General features: G+C 42.7%; 1 protein-coding gene across 3 annotated transcripts in view; it reads right to left on the reverse strand.

Moving 5' to 3' along the window:
• Nucleotides 1–17,031, reverse strand: part of CTPS2 (CTP synthase 2) — a 1,490,982-nt gene that overhangs the window by 592,329 nt on the left and 881,622 nt on the right. For all 3 annotated transcript variants that reach the window (XM_069205035.1, XM_069205036.1, XM_069205034.1), the window contains one exon: nt 10,032–10,094. In XM_069205035.1, the coding sequence (XP_069061136.1) occupies nt 10,032–10,094 (63 nt within the window). The remainder of the gene's footprint in view (nt 1–10,031; nt 10,095–17,031) is intronic.

Here is a 17,031-nt window from a genome sequence, read left to right on the forward strand (position 1 = left end):
TGAGGCGCCAAGAACGTAACCGTTACGTCCTTGGACTGGCTCATGGGGGAGCGCTAGTGCTCCCCCTATGAGCCTCGCCTCAGCGCCCCGACTGCAGGGATGGAAGGGGACTCACTTCCCCTTCCACCCCGTCCCCTGCCCCCGTGGCATCTGATGACATCAGCGTGCAATTGTAGAAACCACTAGGCACCAGGGATTTTTTTTTGTGCCAATTTCATGCAAGGGGAGCGACCCCTTAGGCAAGGGTCGCTCCCCTGAGGGCAAATTTATTTTAGCCCATTTCTGCTTCCCTTGGGGGCAGATCAGCCTATTTCTATTAGGGGGGAGGGAGGGGGGGCACTTAAGCACCAGGGATTGGTGTGTATATATGCGTGTGCTTTGTTTGGGGGGCAGCCCCTTGGGCAAGGGTCGCTCCCCATGGGGGCACATTACTGTTGGCCATATCTACCCCTCTTGGGGCAGATCGGCCTATTTTTGGAAGGCCCATCAGCCCCAAGGGGGCAGAAAGCCCACCAGAGACCATGAAAGATTTTTTTTCCAAAATAAGAGGGTGGGGTTAAGGCCATACACCCACCCCAAATAAATGGGGCCAAAGTTGTTCTGCCCACTAATGGGCAGATGGGACAATTACTCCTGATCCACATCCCAGGGGGGCAGAAAGTCTACTAGATGCCAGGGAATTAAAAAAAAATAGTGGGGTGCTGGCTACCAGCCAGTTTGGGCCTGGTTATGCCCCCAACGCAACTGAAGTGGGGTAACAGTCTTTCAGCTCTCCCCCTGCACACTAAAACATCTTATCCCATGGCAAGCAAGAGGACATTTGATTATTTTGGGTTTTGGTTTTACATTTGGGCCATGAGAGCGTGGCTAACTCTCAAATTCGTCCCACTTGGAATGGTGAGGGCTGCACTTTTTTGACTTTGGGACGCTGCCATGTAGAAAAATCCACAAGATCTAGACACATCGGAAAACTAAACATCTGGGTGATTCCAAGGTGGTGTGCTTCACATGCACCCCACACCATTTTCTCACCTACAATGCACTGCAAACCTCCAACTTTGTTGGAAATCACACATTTTTCCACATTTTTGTGATGGAACTTTCCGGAATCTGCAGGAATACACAAATTTCCTACCACCCAGCATTGTCTCATCTATACCGATAAAAACTCTGCTGCAAAAATGTTTTTTTTCAAACTACCTTTTAGGACCCGCTTTGGTTCCCCCTTCAATTTCGACATGTTTTTGGCTCTCTCCTGTCACAGGCACTTGGCCCACCTACACAAGTGAGAGATCATGTTTACCAGGAGACTGAGGGGAACGTTGGGTGGTAGGAAATTTGTCCCGGTGTGGTGATCCCACACAGAAATGTGGGGAAAATGTGATTTTTTTTTAGCTACATTTGAGGTTTGCTAAGGATTATGGGTAAGATCCATGCAAGACACACCTCCCTGGACTCCCTCGGGTGTCTAGCTTTCAGAAATGTCTGGGTTTGGTAGGTTTCCCTAGATGGCTGCTGAGCCCAGGACCAAAAATGCAGGTGCCCCCGCAAAAACAGGTAGTTCTGTATTTGATAATTTTGATGTGTCCAGATAGTGTTTTAGGGCATTTCCTTTCGCAGGCACTAGGCCTACCCACACAAGTGAGGTATAATTTTTATCAGGGGACTTGGGGGAAAGCTGGATAAAAGGACATTTGTGGCTCCTCTCATATTCAAGAACTTTCTGTCACCGAAATGTGAGGAAAAAGTGTTTTATTTTTGGCCATATTTTGAGGTTTGTAAAGGATTCTGGGTAACAGAACCTGGTGAGAGCCCCAAGTCACCCCATCTTGGATTCCCCTAGGTGTCTAGTTTTTAAAAGTGCGCAGGTTTGGTAGGTTTCCCTAGGTGCCGACTGAGCTAATGGCCAAAATCTACAGCTAGGCACTTTGCAAAAAACACGTCAGATTTCAATGTAAAATTGTGATGTGTCCATGTTGCGTTTCCTGTCGCGAGCATTAGACCTACCCACGCAAGTGAGGTACCATTTTTATCAGGAGACTTGGGGGGATACAGTATAGCAAAACAAGTGTTATTGCCCTTTGTCTTTCTCTACATATTTGACAGTGTGTAAAAAAGACGTCTAGTAAAGGGCACCCCGGAATTCAGAGATGTGCAAATAACCACTGCTTCTCAAACACCTTATCTTGTGCCCATTTTGGAAATACAAAGGTTTTCTTGATACCTATTTTTCACTCTTTATATCTCATCAAATGAATTGCTATATACCCAGTATTGAATGAAAACCCATTGCAAGGTGCAGCTCATTTATGTCTCTGGGTAACTAGGGGTCTTGATGAACCTACAAACCCTATATATCCTCCCAACCGGAAGAGTCCAGCAGACATAACTGTATATTGCTTTAAAAACTCTGACATCGCAGGAAAAAATTACAGAGTAAAACATGGAGAAAAATGGCTGTTTTTTTTCACCTCAATTTCAATATTGTTTTATATTTGCTGTATTTTGGCTAATTTCTTGGTCTCCCTCAGGGGAACCCACAAAGTCTGTGTATCTCTAGAATCCCTAGGATGTTGGAAAAAAAGGACGCAAATTTGGCATGGGAAGCTTATGTGGACAAAAACTTATGAGAGCCTAAGCGCAAACTGCCCCAAACAGCCAAAAAAAGACTTGTCACCTAAGGGGGGAAAGGCCTGGCAGCGAAGGGGTTAAAAAGAATAATATTAATGTTGGTTTGTGCAATTTCTGTGTGCTCTTACTAAAACCAATGAAGGATACGATAATAAGAAAGAAAAGAAACAAGGTGATATGAAGTCTTGAAAAAGGAGACGATCAGAGGAAAATTTTGAATTGCATAATTACACAGATTGAACATTCAAACAGATGAGACAAATGGAGGATGATTTTGGACAGCTAAAAGCTGTAGATTTTGAAGAATAGTGTTTAATTAATAAAGTTATTAATGGGTATTGGTGATAGTTAAGAAATATCAGAGGGGGAAACTGTTATAGTTTTTTCGAATTATGCAAAATGTGCAAATGCGTGAAAATTATTTTTGATAATTTATGTTTACAAATGATGCATAGAGTCGTAACCAATGAACTAATGATAGTGCACCTGATAAAAGTTACCCAGGTCACTAGAATTGTGAATAATGCTGTGAATAGTTATTCCATATTTTTATGTAATGCGCCATTATTTTTTCAAAATGGATGTAGTTGCTAGTACTCTATTTAACTTGTCCTGCTTATTATTTCCTCTCCAAATCAGTATCTCCTGCAAAGCTATCGCTCCCCTTGTTCCCGCAAGGCATCAAGACCTACCAAACATGAAGTTCCAAGCTGCCACAAGCCCTTTGTAGTAGAATCTGATCACGCTCCGGTCTGCCGGGAGACAGCAAATAATCTCTGCATGTGGTGGTGGTCTGACACATGACTTCCTATCCACAGGTTTCCCGCAAGAAAGCCACAAAGCCCAGAGGACAGTTCCTTTCTATGAACCAAAATCAATGCCACCATGACCATGACACAGCTTCACACCCAGCACTGAATTTTCCCAGAAAGTACTCACACCATATCAGTAGAAGCACTTTGGGAGACAGCCCTCACAAGGTGGCTGTTTCCCGTTTAGCCTTTACCACGAAGGCTTCATCATGCATGCATCTTTACGAAAGAAGCCTTTACAATGCAAGAATTTACAATGAATATTCCTTTATCAAGGATGCCTTAGCAACAAATTTTTCTGCGAAGTCCTGGATGATAAAGGCACATCTATTTTAGACAAGTCTGCGCTATGCTTTTTTCTGCAAGCGCGTCATTGTTTTAGTGGCTATGCACAAAGAACTGTTAGTTTTAAGGGCTTAGAATTGGTCTTTAGGGTTGGTTTTTAGGATTAGTATTTGTAGAAAATTGGGTTTTGGGCTAGTTTTGAGATTGAGCGTAGCTTTCGACATGTTGTATACTTTTTAAGTATACTTATACGATCTCATTTGTTTGTTCCACTGTCATTCAAAGATCCTTGCTTGCTTGCGGTCAGTTCTGCCTCTTTGTCCTGCCTTTTTCTCTTTGGGAGCACACAAACTACTGTATAATTACGCTATGTCCTGTTTATCTCTTCTGAAGGGGACTTTTTCTTTCTGTATTGGCCTGTTTGTCTTACAATGTGGGTGTATAATCAGCCCCTCCTCCCAACCAGCTCTCTATATAAACATAAACCAACAGCACTGGGGGGCTTTTCCAGGGCCAGCTCTCTCTCACTCTCTTGCTCTTGTTATTTTCAGTCTGTGTGGCAAGAAAAGTCCAGTCAGTAACTTACAACGCTAAGAGCTCAAACTCAAGCAAACACTAGACCATTGCATTCCAAATGCTGTTGTTTTTTACAAACGGATGTGGGTGAAAGTTTCGCTACGGTTTAGAAGCGCTGGTGTTTTAAGGAGTGACAAGGGACATTCACGCCTGCTGCCATTAATTGTTTTACAAGTAATGCCAAGTACTTTTTTTCTGTCTTGCATCTAAAATTATAGATAGATTTTCAGATAGTTCAAAGTTTCAAGGCGCATTCTTGTTTGGCAGGTTTACGGTTCGGCAATTTATGTAGCGTGAGCAATATTCCTCCGTGATTAGAGTCCACAATGCTGCAGCAGAAATTGTTTCTGGGGAAGTTTTAAAGGTGCAAAGTTATTGGCGCGCATACTTTTCAGAAAGGCAGTGGTTTCACGCGGTAACTCAAAGCACACTCGGGTGTACTCAAGATGCCGGCGTATTTGCCTCACTTCTGCTGAGAGCTGAGTATGCCGAGGCTCAGTGAGCAGGTCTATGTGTAACCAGTCGTCCTATGATACCAGACACTCGGTCCTACTGTGCAAACAGCAGTTTAATGTAGAGATCTGGATAGGTGACTGAAGGGGTTAGTTCGGGGACAAAGGGACAGAGGATGTTCAGGGATCTCTTTGTAATGCCTTTGGAAAGTTCTGGAATGTACTGTGTGCTATCTTGTGAAAACGCTCTGGGATCTGTTGATGCTGTCCCACGAGATGCTGTTGAGTGAATTTGTTAGTCTTTTCACTCTTTTCACCACATGTGCAGCAGGTCTGCGAGATCTGTATAATTCACACTGTCTCAGGCGAAGTGGAGGATGTCTGCTGAGAAGTGCTGGCGCTGCCCCACTACATGTAATCAACTTATTCTGAAAATTGCTTCAGCTGGCCTGTGAAAAGCTTTGCAGTTTAGATTGCGACGTGCCTGGTGAGTCCCGTTGTAAGTGTGGAGGCGTGAAGCGGGCACTGCCCCTTTAAACGTGATACACAGTTGTAGATGTGAAGTGCTCACCCTGTCCCCATGTAGGTGTGAAGCAGACGGTGCCCCTTTAAATGTGATATATAGTTATAGTTGTGAAGTGCTGCTCCTCTCCTGATGAAAATGCATGAAAGTGAGAAAAAAGCAGTGTCCCTTTAAACGTAATGTAGCTGTAGATGCGAAATGATGCCACTGTCCCACTGACTGCTGCATTTTTGGATGTTAATTGTCTGTAATTTGTCTCACTCCTTCATCGTGGTGTATTGGGTGAGTTATCCCACTTGTAGCTGGTGTCATGCCACCATTAACTCATTCAGAACAGTGGATGTTTCGCTTGCCGTCTAAGCAGTGAAGAGACAGCGCAGTTCCATGAAAGTGCTGCTACTGTCTAAAGTAATGCAATCAGGTTGGAACGTACTAGGTTCGCCCCACGCAAAGTGTTGTGGTCCTCTTAATGAAGTGCTGTCAGGTTGAAAAGTGCCAGGATCGCCACACGTAAAGTGCCGTGATCCTCGTGAAGTCCTGTCAGGTTGGAAAGTGGCGGAATCGCCCCACATAAAGTGCTGTGGTCCACGTCTCGCTGTGAAGGGCTGGAACTAAGCAAATTAAAGGCATTTTGTAAATTTGTGAATGAAATTTAAAGAAACCCTTTGAAATCACTTCCTTAAAAATAGTTCATTTTAAATGTAATTAAGTACTTTCTATTTTGCCGGAACTAAAAAGCAGAATTATTAGGAGACACAGTTAATCAATATATCGATTTTAAAATCTGTTCTTATTGATTTTTCTTTTTGTATTTTTTTTTGTTTGTTTTGTGTTTTCACGAACTTCACGAGTTCAGAGCTGAAAGGTGAGCAGTTTCTTGTTTTTTTTTTTTAAACTCGTGATGTTACTGTGGCAGGCTGGCAGTGCTAAGTGTTAGGGGGCGCATTGCTGAATGCTGGAAAACACACAGACGCTATCAGTCCGCTCAGATAACCTCTAGCAATAAATGGACTCCAAGCAAGTGGTGACCTTAAGGCTTGAACTTTTTTGCCATCACATTACCATCTGGTACACAGACCTGCTTGGGTGAGTGTGGCCCCCCCAGTAGGCTGGAGAGAGAGGACTGGCAGAGGAAACACGAGGCTGGGCTACAGGCCACTGCTGCCGGCGGGCCTGTAGCGCTTGCTGTCCCTCAGATGGCTTCGCAGCACATTTAGAGAGGATCAAAATAGACACATGGGTAGGTGAGCAACAGATTCATTCATAAAATGGGAGGGTGGGGTTGGAGGACACCCCCAAAATGGTACGAACCGTCCGCGAAATTCGACAAAATTCCCGTAAATTATGGTATGTGTTCTCTCTCCGTTTAACCTCACCCTGTCGCTACGTTTGATGACTTGAGATGTTTTCGTCTCACAGTCGTATTGCTTTTTGAGGGAAATTAAAAGATTGCAAAAAAAAATATAGCATGCAAATTAGCAGCCCCTAATATGCAAACGTGATTGAATTGGAGGCTGCGCGCAGTTTCTGATTTCAGGCACACGCGTTGTGTGCTCTGCGTCTCCTACAATCGAAATTCTGTAAACCGCGCGGCCATCTGGAAAAGCTTCCTTTTGTATTGTTAATTATTGTGTTCACTGGTGAAGGGATTGTACAATAACTGTCATTGCCGTGTTCATGGGCAAAAAAGTTATGAATGTTTTTCTGCCACATTAGAAAGACATTTTGGTGGCATATCATTTGTTATGGCTATGCAATCTGTGACACAATAATGTGAATATTCTCTAGCGTTGTCATTAAGAGCATTTGTGTGACACTGAAATCTGTGATGGGCCAGTAATTGTGATGTAGAAATTCTTTCGCAGAATAGTTAGAAAAAGCCGAATTCACTTGTGTGATAACTGTGATGGCCATTTTATCTGAAATATTATGTGTGATAGACCTAGTCACTGCCTTAATAAATGTGTTAGAAATGTCTTCTGACACAATAATTGTAGTGGTCATGTTCTACTTCTCCCTTTACTTTGACAGCACATTTCACTACGAAATTAACTGTATTGAGTATATTTTTCTGAAACATTAATTTTAATGAACGTGTCTATCAAAAACGTTTGTGATGGCATAATCAAGTGTAAAGGTAATTCTAACTGGCATATTTTACGGATCAAATCTGTTCTATTACTGGCATATTTTAAACCTGCATACGTGTACAAGGGTATTCTCTTCAGTTTTTTGGAAATTCTGATGCTCATTTCTCGCAAGAACTGAATTTTAAAGGGAATTATACCATGTCACTGTTGGCATTGCTGTGTGGCACAATATTGCAAAATACATTATTCTATTTTTTATGGCCAGTAGTTCTATACAAATCATTATTCTTGATGAATATAATTTTTTTGTTAGAGTGTTTTATATGTTTACTACTCCTGATGAGTATTGTTTTCCTTTGTACATTAATGCACACAGAAAACATGTAAGTGACACATTTTTAGGGTCAAGCCTGCACGTATTCTAGCCTGTTGTAATCACTCTGTGGGCTTTTAACCACGGCCACTCTTGCTATATATTCTTTGTTGTGCTTGTTTTAAATGCTTCATTTTTATTGGTGCATTTTGTGAAATGTCCCTCCTTTGTGTGCTGAGTTGCCTCCCAGGCAATTTCACTTAGTGAACATTTTTGTTGGCCATCACACTACGTCACGCTTCCTCCTGTTACAGTGTGTAACGGGCCCTCCTCCGATTTGGTTTTTCCTTTCATCCCAGCCGCTATCCTTTTTAGACATTCACGTGGGAGCCAATAACTCTCGCACTCACGCTCATAGCAGCTTCGGCGCTTTGAATTGCCTTGTTCTTTTTTGGATCTGCAGATAATGTTTACTTTGACGTGGCTTGGACCCTGCTGCAACAGAGAAATTTGCCCCCACTACTGTCCTCTGGGTGGGAGCACACAGCCCTAATTGGGGTCCTGTGGGTCCTGAATGTCCCTGAGCCCCTGTGTCACTGCAACTGCTGCCCTGTTGATAGCTACGCCTCTGAATCCTTACTGATGGTAAACAAACAAGATAACTCAAAAGGAAGACACCTAAACATCTGTCTAACTCTCCCTTCCCTTCCTTTGCTTTTTGTCCTCCATCAGTTTATTGCTGTGCCTTCTCTACATACTCTTCCATTTTTAGGTCAAGCGCACAAGCGCTCTGGCCTGTTGTAAGCTATCTGTGGGCTTTTAACCACTCCCACTGCACGCCCATCGCTATCACTCATTCCCGGACTTGCCTTTCAAAAATCCTTTGTCATCATTGGTAAATGCTTTACATTTGTCCCTCCTTGGGGAAGTTTTGTTACCGCCTTGCAGACTGCCCCTGTTACATGGATAATTGCACTTTTGCTGATACATTTGACTGCAAGCAAACTTCTTTTTCCTTTTGTATCTCTCCTTCGCACTCATGCTTATAGCAGCCATGGCGCTTTGAATTAGCTTGCATATGTCAACTGTTTTACTTTTAATTTTCAATTTATGTGGCAAAAAAAGTCCAGTTAGGAATTTACAACGCTCATAGTTCAAACTCGAGCAAACGCGAGACCCATTGCATTACAAATGCTTGTTATGGCTTATGGTTGTCATGGGTCAAGGTTCCTGAGTTTTAGGGCGAAGGGAATATGATTGTATTGTCCCTAAAGGTGTTGCAGCAGCAGGAGGGTGTTGGGGAGAAGTGGAGCTTGCACTGCCGCTTTTACAATGTAAACAAAACTTCATTCCAGTATTTTGGCGTTGGTGTTCCTAGGAATTGGTTGAGTGGATCGTGTCCTATGAGCGATGTAGTGTTTCAACAATTTTGATGTGTATTTTCAGTCATTTCCTGGTTTTTGGAGATTAGCTCACGTTTTTGGTTATTATTGGGTAAATCACAGTCAGCAAGTGTATGCAAAGTTTATGGCAGGTCGGCCATCAGCTTCCACGCTAATGGCATACTCAAGTGTGAATTTATTACGGCACTAGGTCTGCACGCTGCTATTATTGTAAGAGATTTGTGTTTTTTAACAGCTCTAGTTGCTTTAGAAAAATGTATCAGAAGGTCCAGAGCAGAGCAATGTCTTGACATTAAACTTTTACCAAGCATATGTCTTTACTGAGCATGCCTTTACAACAAATTTTAGTCGTAAAAGCATGCCTGCTAAAGGCATATGCGTGGTAATCGTTTTCTTTCTAAAGGCATGGGTGCTACTGTTGCACCAAGGTGTGGAGGGGCCCCTGAACTCCAGGGGGCCCCTCCTGCTCTATGCAGAAGCGGCGGACCCTGGCCTAAGATCTCCTGACTCCATCAATTCTGCAGGGGGTGGGGCTCATGGTTCCTTAAGCCAGTGCCTAGTGGCTTGGCAGCCTGCCAGCAAGGGGCTAAAAGAGCACCTTATTATACCCAGAAAACACAACCGTTCTCAAGAGCCTGAAAAACCTCTGGCGGACTTTCATTGACTTCAAGAAATACAGGAACTTGAGTATTACTGACTCAATCTTTAAGAACAGTAAATCAATTTCAATACTGCTTAGACCACAACTTTCGGAGAGGTATCCTGGCAAAGTGATGGTCTACTGCCGACACTATTGTTCTAATTAATTATGTTCACATTTATCTTGACATGGGGAAGTACTGCCAAATCAGCATTCTACTCAAAGCATTTTGATGTGCTTTACAAAAGTAACTCATCCGCAAACTTGCATGTACATAATGAGGACAAAATAAACCCTACAACTCACCTTCCCAGTTCAAACAGTTTCTTGCAAATTCCACCACTGCCAACTGCATTCCCAAACACACCCCTGCAACAAAAAAAAGCAAAATTGGAGCAATTTTACTAACATTCAGCAATTATGCCAACAAATTATGTGTCACTCTAAAATATTATTTTATTGATATAATCTTCCAGCCATGTACTTTATTGTGTATTGAAGGCGAATATTTAAAATCTATATAAACGAAAATGAAAATGTGTTTACATTGTTACAACATAGTAGCAATGAGAAATATTTTTCTGTTTACTTAAGATGTTGCTCTGCCTACATAAGAGGCTGTCAATAAATAACAAACAGATCCACGACTACTATCAAGATTTACAGCGAAGCAAGAATGTATATTCAGTTCCAAATGCACATCAATAATGTCCACAACACAAGCACATCCAGAAATGCTGCTCTGTGGGAGCAACTGAATTTTTGAATGCAGTATAGGCATGATTTAAAGGGATCCTTGATGACAATACATCATTGATGACAGGCGTAGCCACTGAAAGTTGAGTTATTGCAATGCTCAATTTTGATCTCCATGGACAATTGCTATAGTGTCTGTAATGGGATGCAATGGGGTGGTGCATATGATCTGCATCTTATTTAAGAAGAGCACGTTTCAAATGGCAGGCATTTTTTTCATTTGCTCCCTGGTGGGGTCCAATACAAATTCAAAGTGTATGCCACATATAAGGCAAAGGTACTTTATAAACAGGGTCCAGGGTTATGACCTTACCAGCTCCTTTTTGGGATCATGCTATTTAAATTGTTTGCTATGGAGAAGCAATGGTATGGGGATCTGGAAGTCCTGACCAAGAATAAGCTCTTGTCAGAATGGAATAAAACCATCCTTGAAATAGATAATCTTTGAAGCAAGTCATTTTGATAAACATTAGTGGAAGAGCACTTTCAGCACCTAAGACGTTTACACAGTCAGTGCTGCGCTATGGAAATTAATTTGCCCAGCGACTCACAGTGATGAACCCAAAGCTAAATATCATTTGAACTGGTAGAATCCTTAAATGTCCAACCATCCTATAAATAAGGTGGACGAAAGCGGCATTGCAGATGAGTGCACCTTTGATGGCTTTCTCATAATGATCTTCCATTGCCAGGACTTGACACTGTCAGATATGGCATCTGACAGGCCAACAAATTTAGGCTGGCCTATCAGACATTATTTATATTCTCGTTCCCTCTGCCTGGGAATCATACATGAAACCTCCATTGTCAGTCCTCCACAGAAATATTTTTAAATGACCCCATGTATCCTGCTGTAAAAAATATGAGGCGGAGTCCCAACTAATTTTATCACAGTCATGGCGATCTCAAAGGAAACAGAGACCAGGTGAAATATGAAACTCAATTAGTTATAATAAAGCAAGAGCTCTAGCCCTACCCCCACATTAATTTTTTTGCTAGCACAATACTGTGAACTTAAACAATAATAATCCATTAGTGCCCTGGTTTATACTTTTTGGTGCAAAACTGCAATAATGCAGTTTTGCACCAAAAAGTTTAGCACAGACTTGCACAATTTCTGTGCACCAGCCGGGCACCATATTTATGGAATAGTGCAAAGGATGGGCTAGCGTAAAAAAAAATTACGTTAGTCGGGTGGGGCTGGCGCCATGGAAGAATGGGGTTTTGCACCAAAAAGTGACAATATGCAGGTTAGAGTAAAAAACAATGACTCTAACCTGCCTAGAGTCATTTTCTGACGCAAAACCATCCATACCAGATGACTCCTGTCTTAGAAAAGACAGGAGTCATGCCCATCACCCTAATGGCCAGCACAGGGGACCAGGGTCCCCTGGGCATGGCCATTGCACCCAGTACCATGTAAGGGGGCCCATTTCAGGGCCCCCTATGACACTTTAAAAAATAAAATGCAATATTACCTGTACTTACGGGATGGGTTCCCCATCTTCTGCAGTCTCTATGGTGTGGGGGGGAGGTGTCCCTGGGGCCTGGGGAGGGCCCCTGTGGGCTTATTCCATGATGTTCCACCATGGAAATAGGACCACAGGTCCCCTAACGCCTACCCTGACCCAGGGATTAAAAAATGGGGCAAAGCAAGCTTTGCACCATTTTTTGACCCCTCCTCCCTCCCGTGCACCATTTTTGCACGGGAGTATAAATTTGGCGTTAAGGCCGTAGAGTCATTTTTTGCACGGGAACGCCTACCTTGCATCTCATTAAGGCAAGGTAGGTTTCCACTTCCATCAAATGACTTTAGCTCCATAAATTTGGTGCCAGACGGGTCTAGCGCCAAAGTATAAATATGGCGTTAGTTTTGCACCAAATTATAGTAAAAGAAAATGATGCTAATTCGGAGCAAACATGGTATAAATATGCCCCTTAGTTCTCCTCTTTATCCAAATTACTTAGAAGCAGTATGCTGTAAAAGGTGACCGGAAGCAGGTTGCTACATAGAAGTATAATTTATCAAGTTATACTAATATATGTACATGTATATACATTCCACCAGGATCTAGGGTGTTCTTTAGCTCAGCCGTCTAGTCTAACTACCACCCCGTAAACTGATACTGAAGAATCACACCCTCTCTGAACACTGTCTGCATAGCACAAAAGGTGCAGAAGTGTGGGCGCACTCATATAGGCAGGGGTGTAGCAAATTTTGGTGCTAAACTTAATTAAGTCATTGCCTGCACTGAGAAAAAGTACATTAATTCATAGAGGTGTGCAACAACACTATGTAGAATTAATACAGAGAAACAGTAAAGGATTAGGGCTTAACATCCGCTACATATTGTAATTGTATTTCTAAACATATATATGACGAGGTGTGGAACTGCTTTTTGGCAAGTAGCACACTACTCCGGAACCCAAAAGGATTATAGGGAAATATGAGTACAGTATTAGTGTAGAGAGGTATGAGTTAATTTGAACGGAGGACATGTGAGTCCATTAGTTGGATTGAATAGAAAAATGGAGGCATAGAGGAGGGAAGAATCCCGAAGTGTAAATTGGGAGATCATAGTAGTAAGGTGAGGTTTAGGATGAGTAAAAGAGAGGTGGAGGATGGAAGAGTCTGTAGAAAGGGATTAGTTAGACCATCGTAGTAAAATGGGGTTTGGGATGAGTCAAAGGAGGGATAAATGAGGGAGAATTTAGAGGGGTTGTTTGGGAAAAGATAGTAGTAAAATGAGGTTTGGGGTGAGCCAGGACGGGTAGAGGAGGGAAGAGTCTAGAAGGGTTAATTTGGAGATAGCATTAGAATGGGTTTGGGATGAGTCTGAGGGGGAAAATAGAGGCTAGAATTATGGAGATATAGGTTGATGGTGAGACAGAGTAAAGCTTTCAAGACCACATTTTTTTCCTTTCATTTTGTATTTATTTACTTTTTTCCTCTTGTACAGTAGGACTAAAGTAGTAAATATATGGGTATCTGATTACATAAGGAACATATGTGTAAGGAATATAATATATTGTGATTTAAAGTTATATCGTGTAAACACAGGCTTTCAAGAGTTGCAGTATTTGAAGTAATTTTTGTGTGTACTTTTATAACAATATTTTATCTTTCCTCAATATTTCACTAGTGAAATGTTTGTAGATACTAAAAGTAATTGGAATGTACCAGCAGCTTGGGTATCACATTTAGTCACAAAATAAATATAAGAGATGTCAATATGTATGTATGTTTTGACAGGTAACAAATAATAATATATTACATGGAGTCAGTATCAGTATCAATTTATTGTTCAGTCAATTAAAACCATTACAAGAAAGCACAGTTGATAATATTTACATTATAGTTTGGTCACATTAAATAATATTATGAAGAAAGGGAAAAAAAAACCTAATAAAAAATCTGTTAAGAAGGAGTTAGTGTTTGTTTCCATTTTCAGCAAGAGGCGCTTAGATTTCCTTTTGCCCTACGTGAACCATGCTGTCCGTCCCCACTGACTGAGCTAGCAGCCTCTTGGGAATTGTCACGTACTTTGCACATCTAGCCAAGGCCCAAGTGGTCGAGTGTGAAAAGCTGAGATTGGATATCTCCATGCAAGTCCGTGCCCCCAGACCCAAAGCTACTGGAATTATTAACAGTCTCCTATTGGATGCTAGTACGGGACAGCAGCACAGAAGGTGTAGCCAACTTTCATGATGGTAGAAGCAGAGCCTGCAGGCTCTTTTGTCCTGTGCAGGCCAGGAAGGATTAAAGTCCTTGATTGGCAGGTCTAATGTTCGCATATACAAAATCGGGTGCCAAATTCCTGCGTTTATTGCTTCTAGGAGGTATGGTTGAGGGTCTCCGATCAAATAAGAATCATTTAACACTGGCACTGTAGATGGTGATTTGGCTGTGCTCCCTTGAGATTTCCTTTGCTCTTCTGTTGATTATTTTTTTCCAAGCCCTGAATGTCATAGTGTCTGCCAGCTGAATGGAGTTGCCCGTTTCAAAGGTCTTCAGTGACTTACTTAGCTGCGTGAACCACAGGTTGCCAGGAGTTTCAAAAATAGTTCTCAAGTGATGTTTTATTGTGACTGTGTTGGCCTTCCTGAGTCTGATGCAATATTTCAGGATGGTAGTTTGACAATCTATCTGTTGTGACACTAGGCCCAGTTCCAATCTGAGCTTAGAGTGACGGAGTACTCCGGTTGTTGGAAGATTTGTAAGTATGCTTTACAGTGAGCTTGTTCTATGGTGGGTTCTAAAGGCCCAGGAAATGCCAGGTAACTGTACTGCAGGGCAGGAAGTAGGTCGCCTTTATTACCCTCGGTATTGGGGCTACCAAAGTGCTTCTTGGTTGGTTACTCAGTTGGGAGATTCCATATGAGATGGCTGCAGCTTTTCTGTTTCCCCGCCACATTATTTTCAGTGAACCACACCAGAGGTAATTATATTTACTGACTGCGCTAATGGTCTGGCTTCCCAGCTGGCAGTTTATGATCTTTTTGTTCTTGTACCTTCCAAATAGGAGGACTTTTGTTTTTCCTGGTTTACTTGAAGCTGATTAACCATGTTGAAAGTGTTCAGGGCGTTTAGAGCTCGCTGTAGGCCAGTTTTTGTACAGTCCATTATCACAATGTCATTAGCGTACTGGATCATTTGGAGTTTTGTGGGGCCAATCTTTGGTAGAACCAGGCTGCTGGCCTTCAGATGTTTCTCTAAGTCTGCGGTGTACAAATTTAATAATAGTGGGGCCAAAAGGCAGCCCTGCTTTAGGCCTCTGTTGGTTTCTATTTTGTGTGATAATATACCTGGACCTGTTAAGTATGGGTGTACAGAGAGATGATGGCTCTTAGGAGTTGTGTGTGAATGCCTCATGCTGACAGCTTCCTCCATAGTATTTCACAGTATAGCCTGTCAAAGGCCACACTGTAATCAACAAAGCAGAAGAATGGCAGCTGTTGATTAGTGTTAGCTGCATGATGCTGCTGGTATGGAAGTGCCATGATGTTCTCCACTGTTGAGGCCCCGGGTCTGAAGCCATATTGGAAGAACGGCTGGATTTGACACTCCTGAGCCCAGGCTTCCAGTTGGCCCAACAACAGTTGAGCATAATTTTTTGCCTCCACATCCAGGAGAGCTAATAATCGATAGTTTGAAACTAATGAGCGGTCTCTCTTTTTGTAGACTGGACAGAGTATAGACCCTCTACAGGAGTCTGAGACGATGGTCAGCTGATACATGCTATTAAAGAGCTGAGACAGCCTCTCTGCCCAGTCCGACGGAGAGCATTATAGTGTTCTCTATCATACTAATGGAGAAATGATTCAGCTCCATGCCTTTCTCCTCGTCAGGTGCAACTGGCTGATCTGCTTTGCTCTCTAGATGTTCTTCATCCGTTGAAGGGGGCCTTACACTGTGAGGGGGAATGGTTGGTGAGTCTTGTCAAGACTGTTGCTGGTCCAGGCCAGTTCTGGTTCAGAGGTCGTATACAAGAGAGACCCATGAAGTTTCTGCTACACGATTCTCCCTTGACGTGTGGCCATTCCTAAACTTATTTACGTGCTCCCAGAAACAGGTGTGATTTGGGTCCTCTAGCAGGTGGAATATGGTTTCCCATTCTTCCGGTCTTTTGCCACCTTGTATTCCCATATTTGTTTCTTGAGGGATCTTCTAATTTTTGTTATCAGCCACTGTGTCCTTTGTGCGCTGTTGTTTATGCTTGCAAAGGTCTCTACGTAGTTCCTGCCTAGCATTGAGTACATTTTTGTCCAGTTGTAATGTCGTACTTCCCCAGACGGGGCGAGGTGAGTAGGCTCCTGTTTGCTTGCAGTGCAGCAGAGCGATTAGGTCGTACACCAACTTCACCCACCATTCGAGATTCAAGTTAGGCTCCCAAGGCTGAGATTTTTAACCATGAGGTTATTTTAGATGAATGCTCTGGTCTCCATTTAATTCTTTTCACCAAGTGTACCTTCTCTGTGCCTCTTGAGAACCCTACCATGGTGTACTGCTCAGCTGCCTGAGCTTGTAGGTCAATGATGCATTTCAGGGGATTATGATCGCTCTCCGCCCTCCCTGTGACTTCAAAGTGGCTAAGTCTCTATGTGAGGTTTTCAGAGAGGAACACATAATCAGTAGTTGAGCCTCCCTTGAAGGATGGGGGAAAGGGGCAGCCTCTTAGATTGTTCACGTCCTCCTGGTGAGTTCAAGATAATCTGAAAGTTGTAAGAAAATGTTGTAGTAGTTGACGGCCTCTGTCCTGGGGAGACGCTCCAAGGAAATCAAAGGTAGTGACAATCCTCAAACTCCTGGTGATCCTGGAAACTGAAGTCTCCCAGCATGACTATTTCATAGCCGGGGTGACTGAAGATGGCAGTTTACAGGTTCACCAGGAGTTCAAGGATTGTCACTACCTTTGATTTCCTTGGAGCGTTTATGTAGCAGTTGATCAGTATCAGATCTACCTTTTCTCAATCAATGTTCACACCGCTAATGGGAATTACTTGGGCCATTTTGCTGTTGATGGTCAGCTCAATTGCTTTCCAACAGACT

Source organism: Pleurodeles waltl, chromosome 8 (genome assembly GCF_031143425.1).
Source record: "Pleurodeles waltl isolate 20211129_DDA chromosome 8, aPleWal1.hap1.20221129, whole genome shotgun sequence".
Classification (NCBI taxonomy): domain Eukaryota; kingdom Metazoa; phylum Chordata; class Amphibia; order Caudata; family Salamandridae; genus Pleurodeles; species Pleurodeles waltl.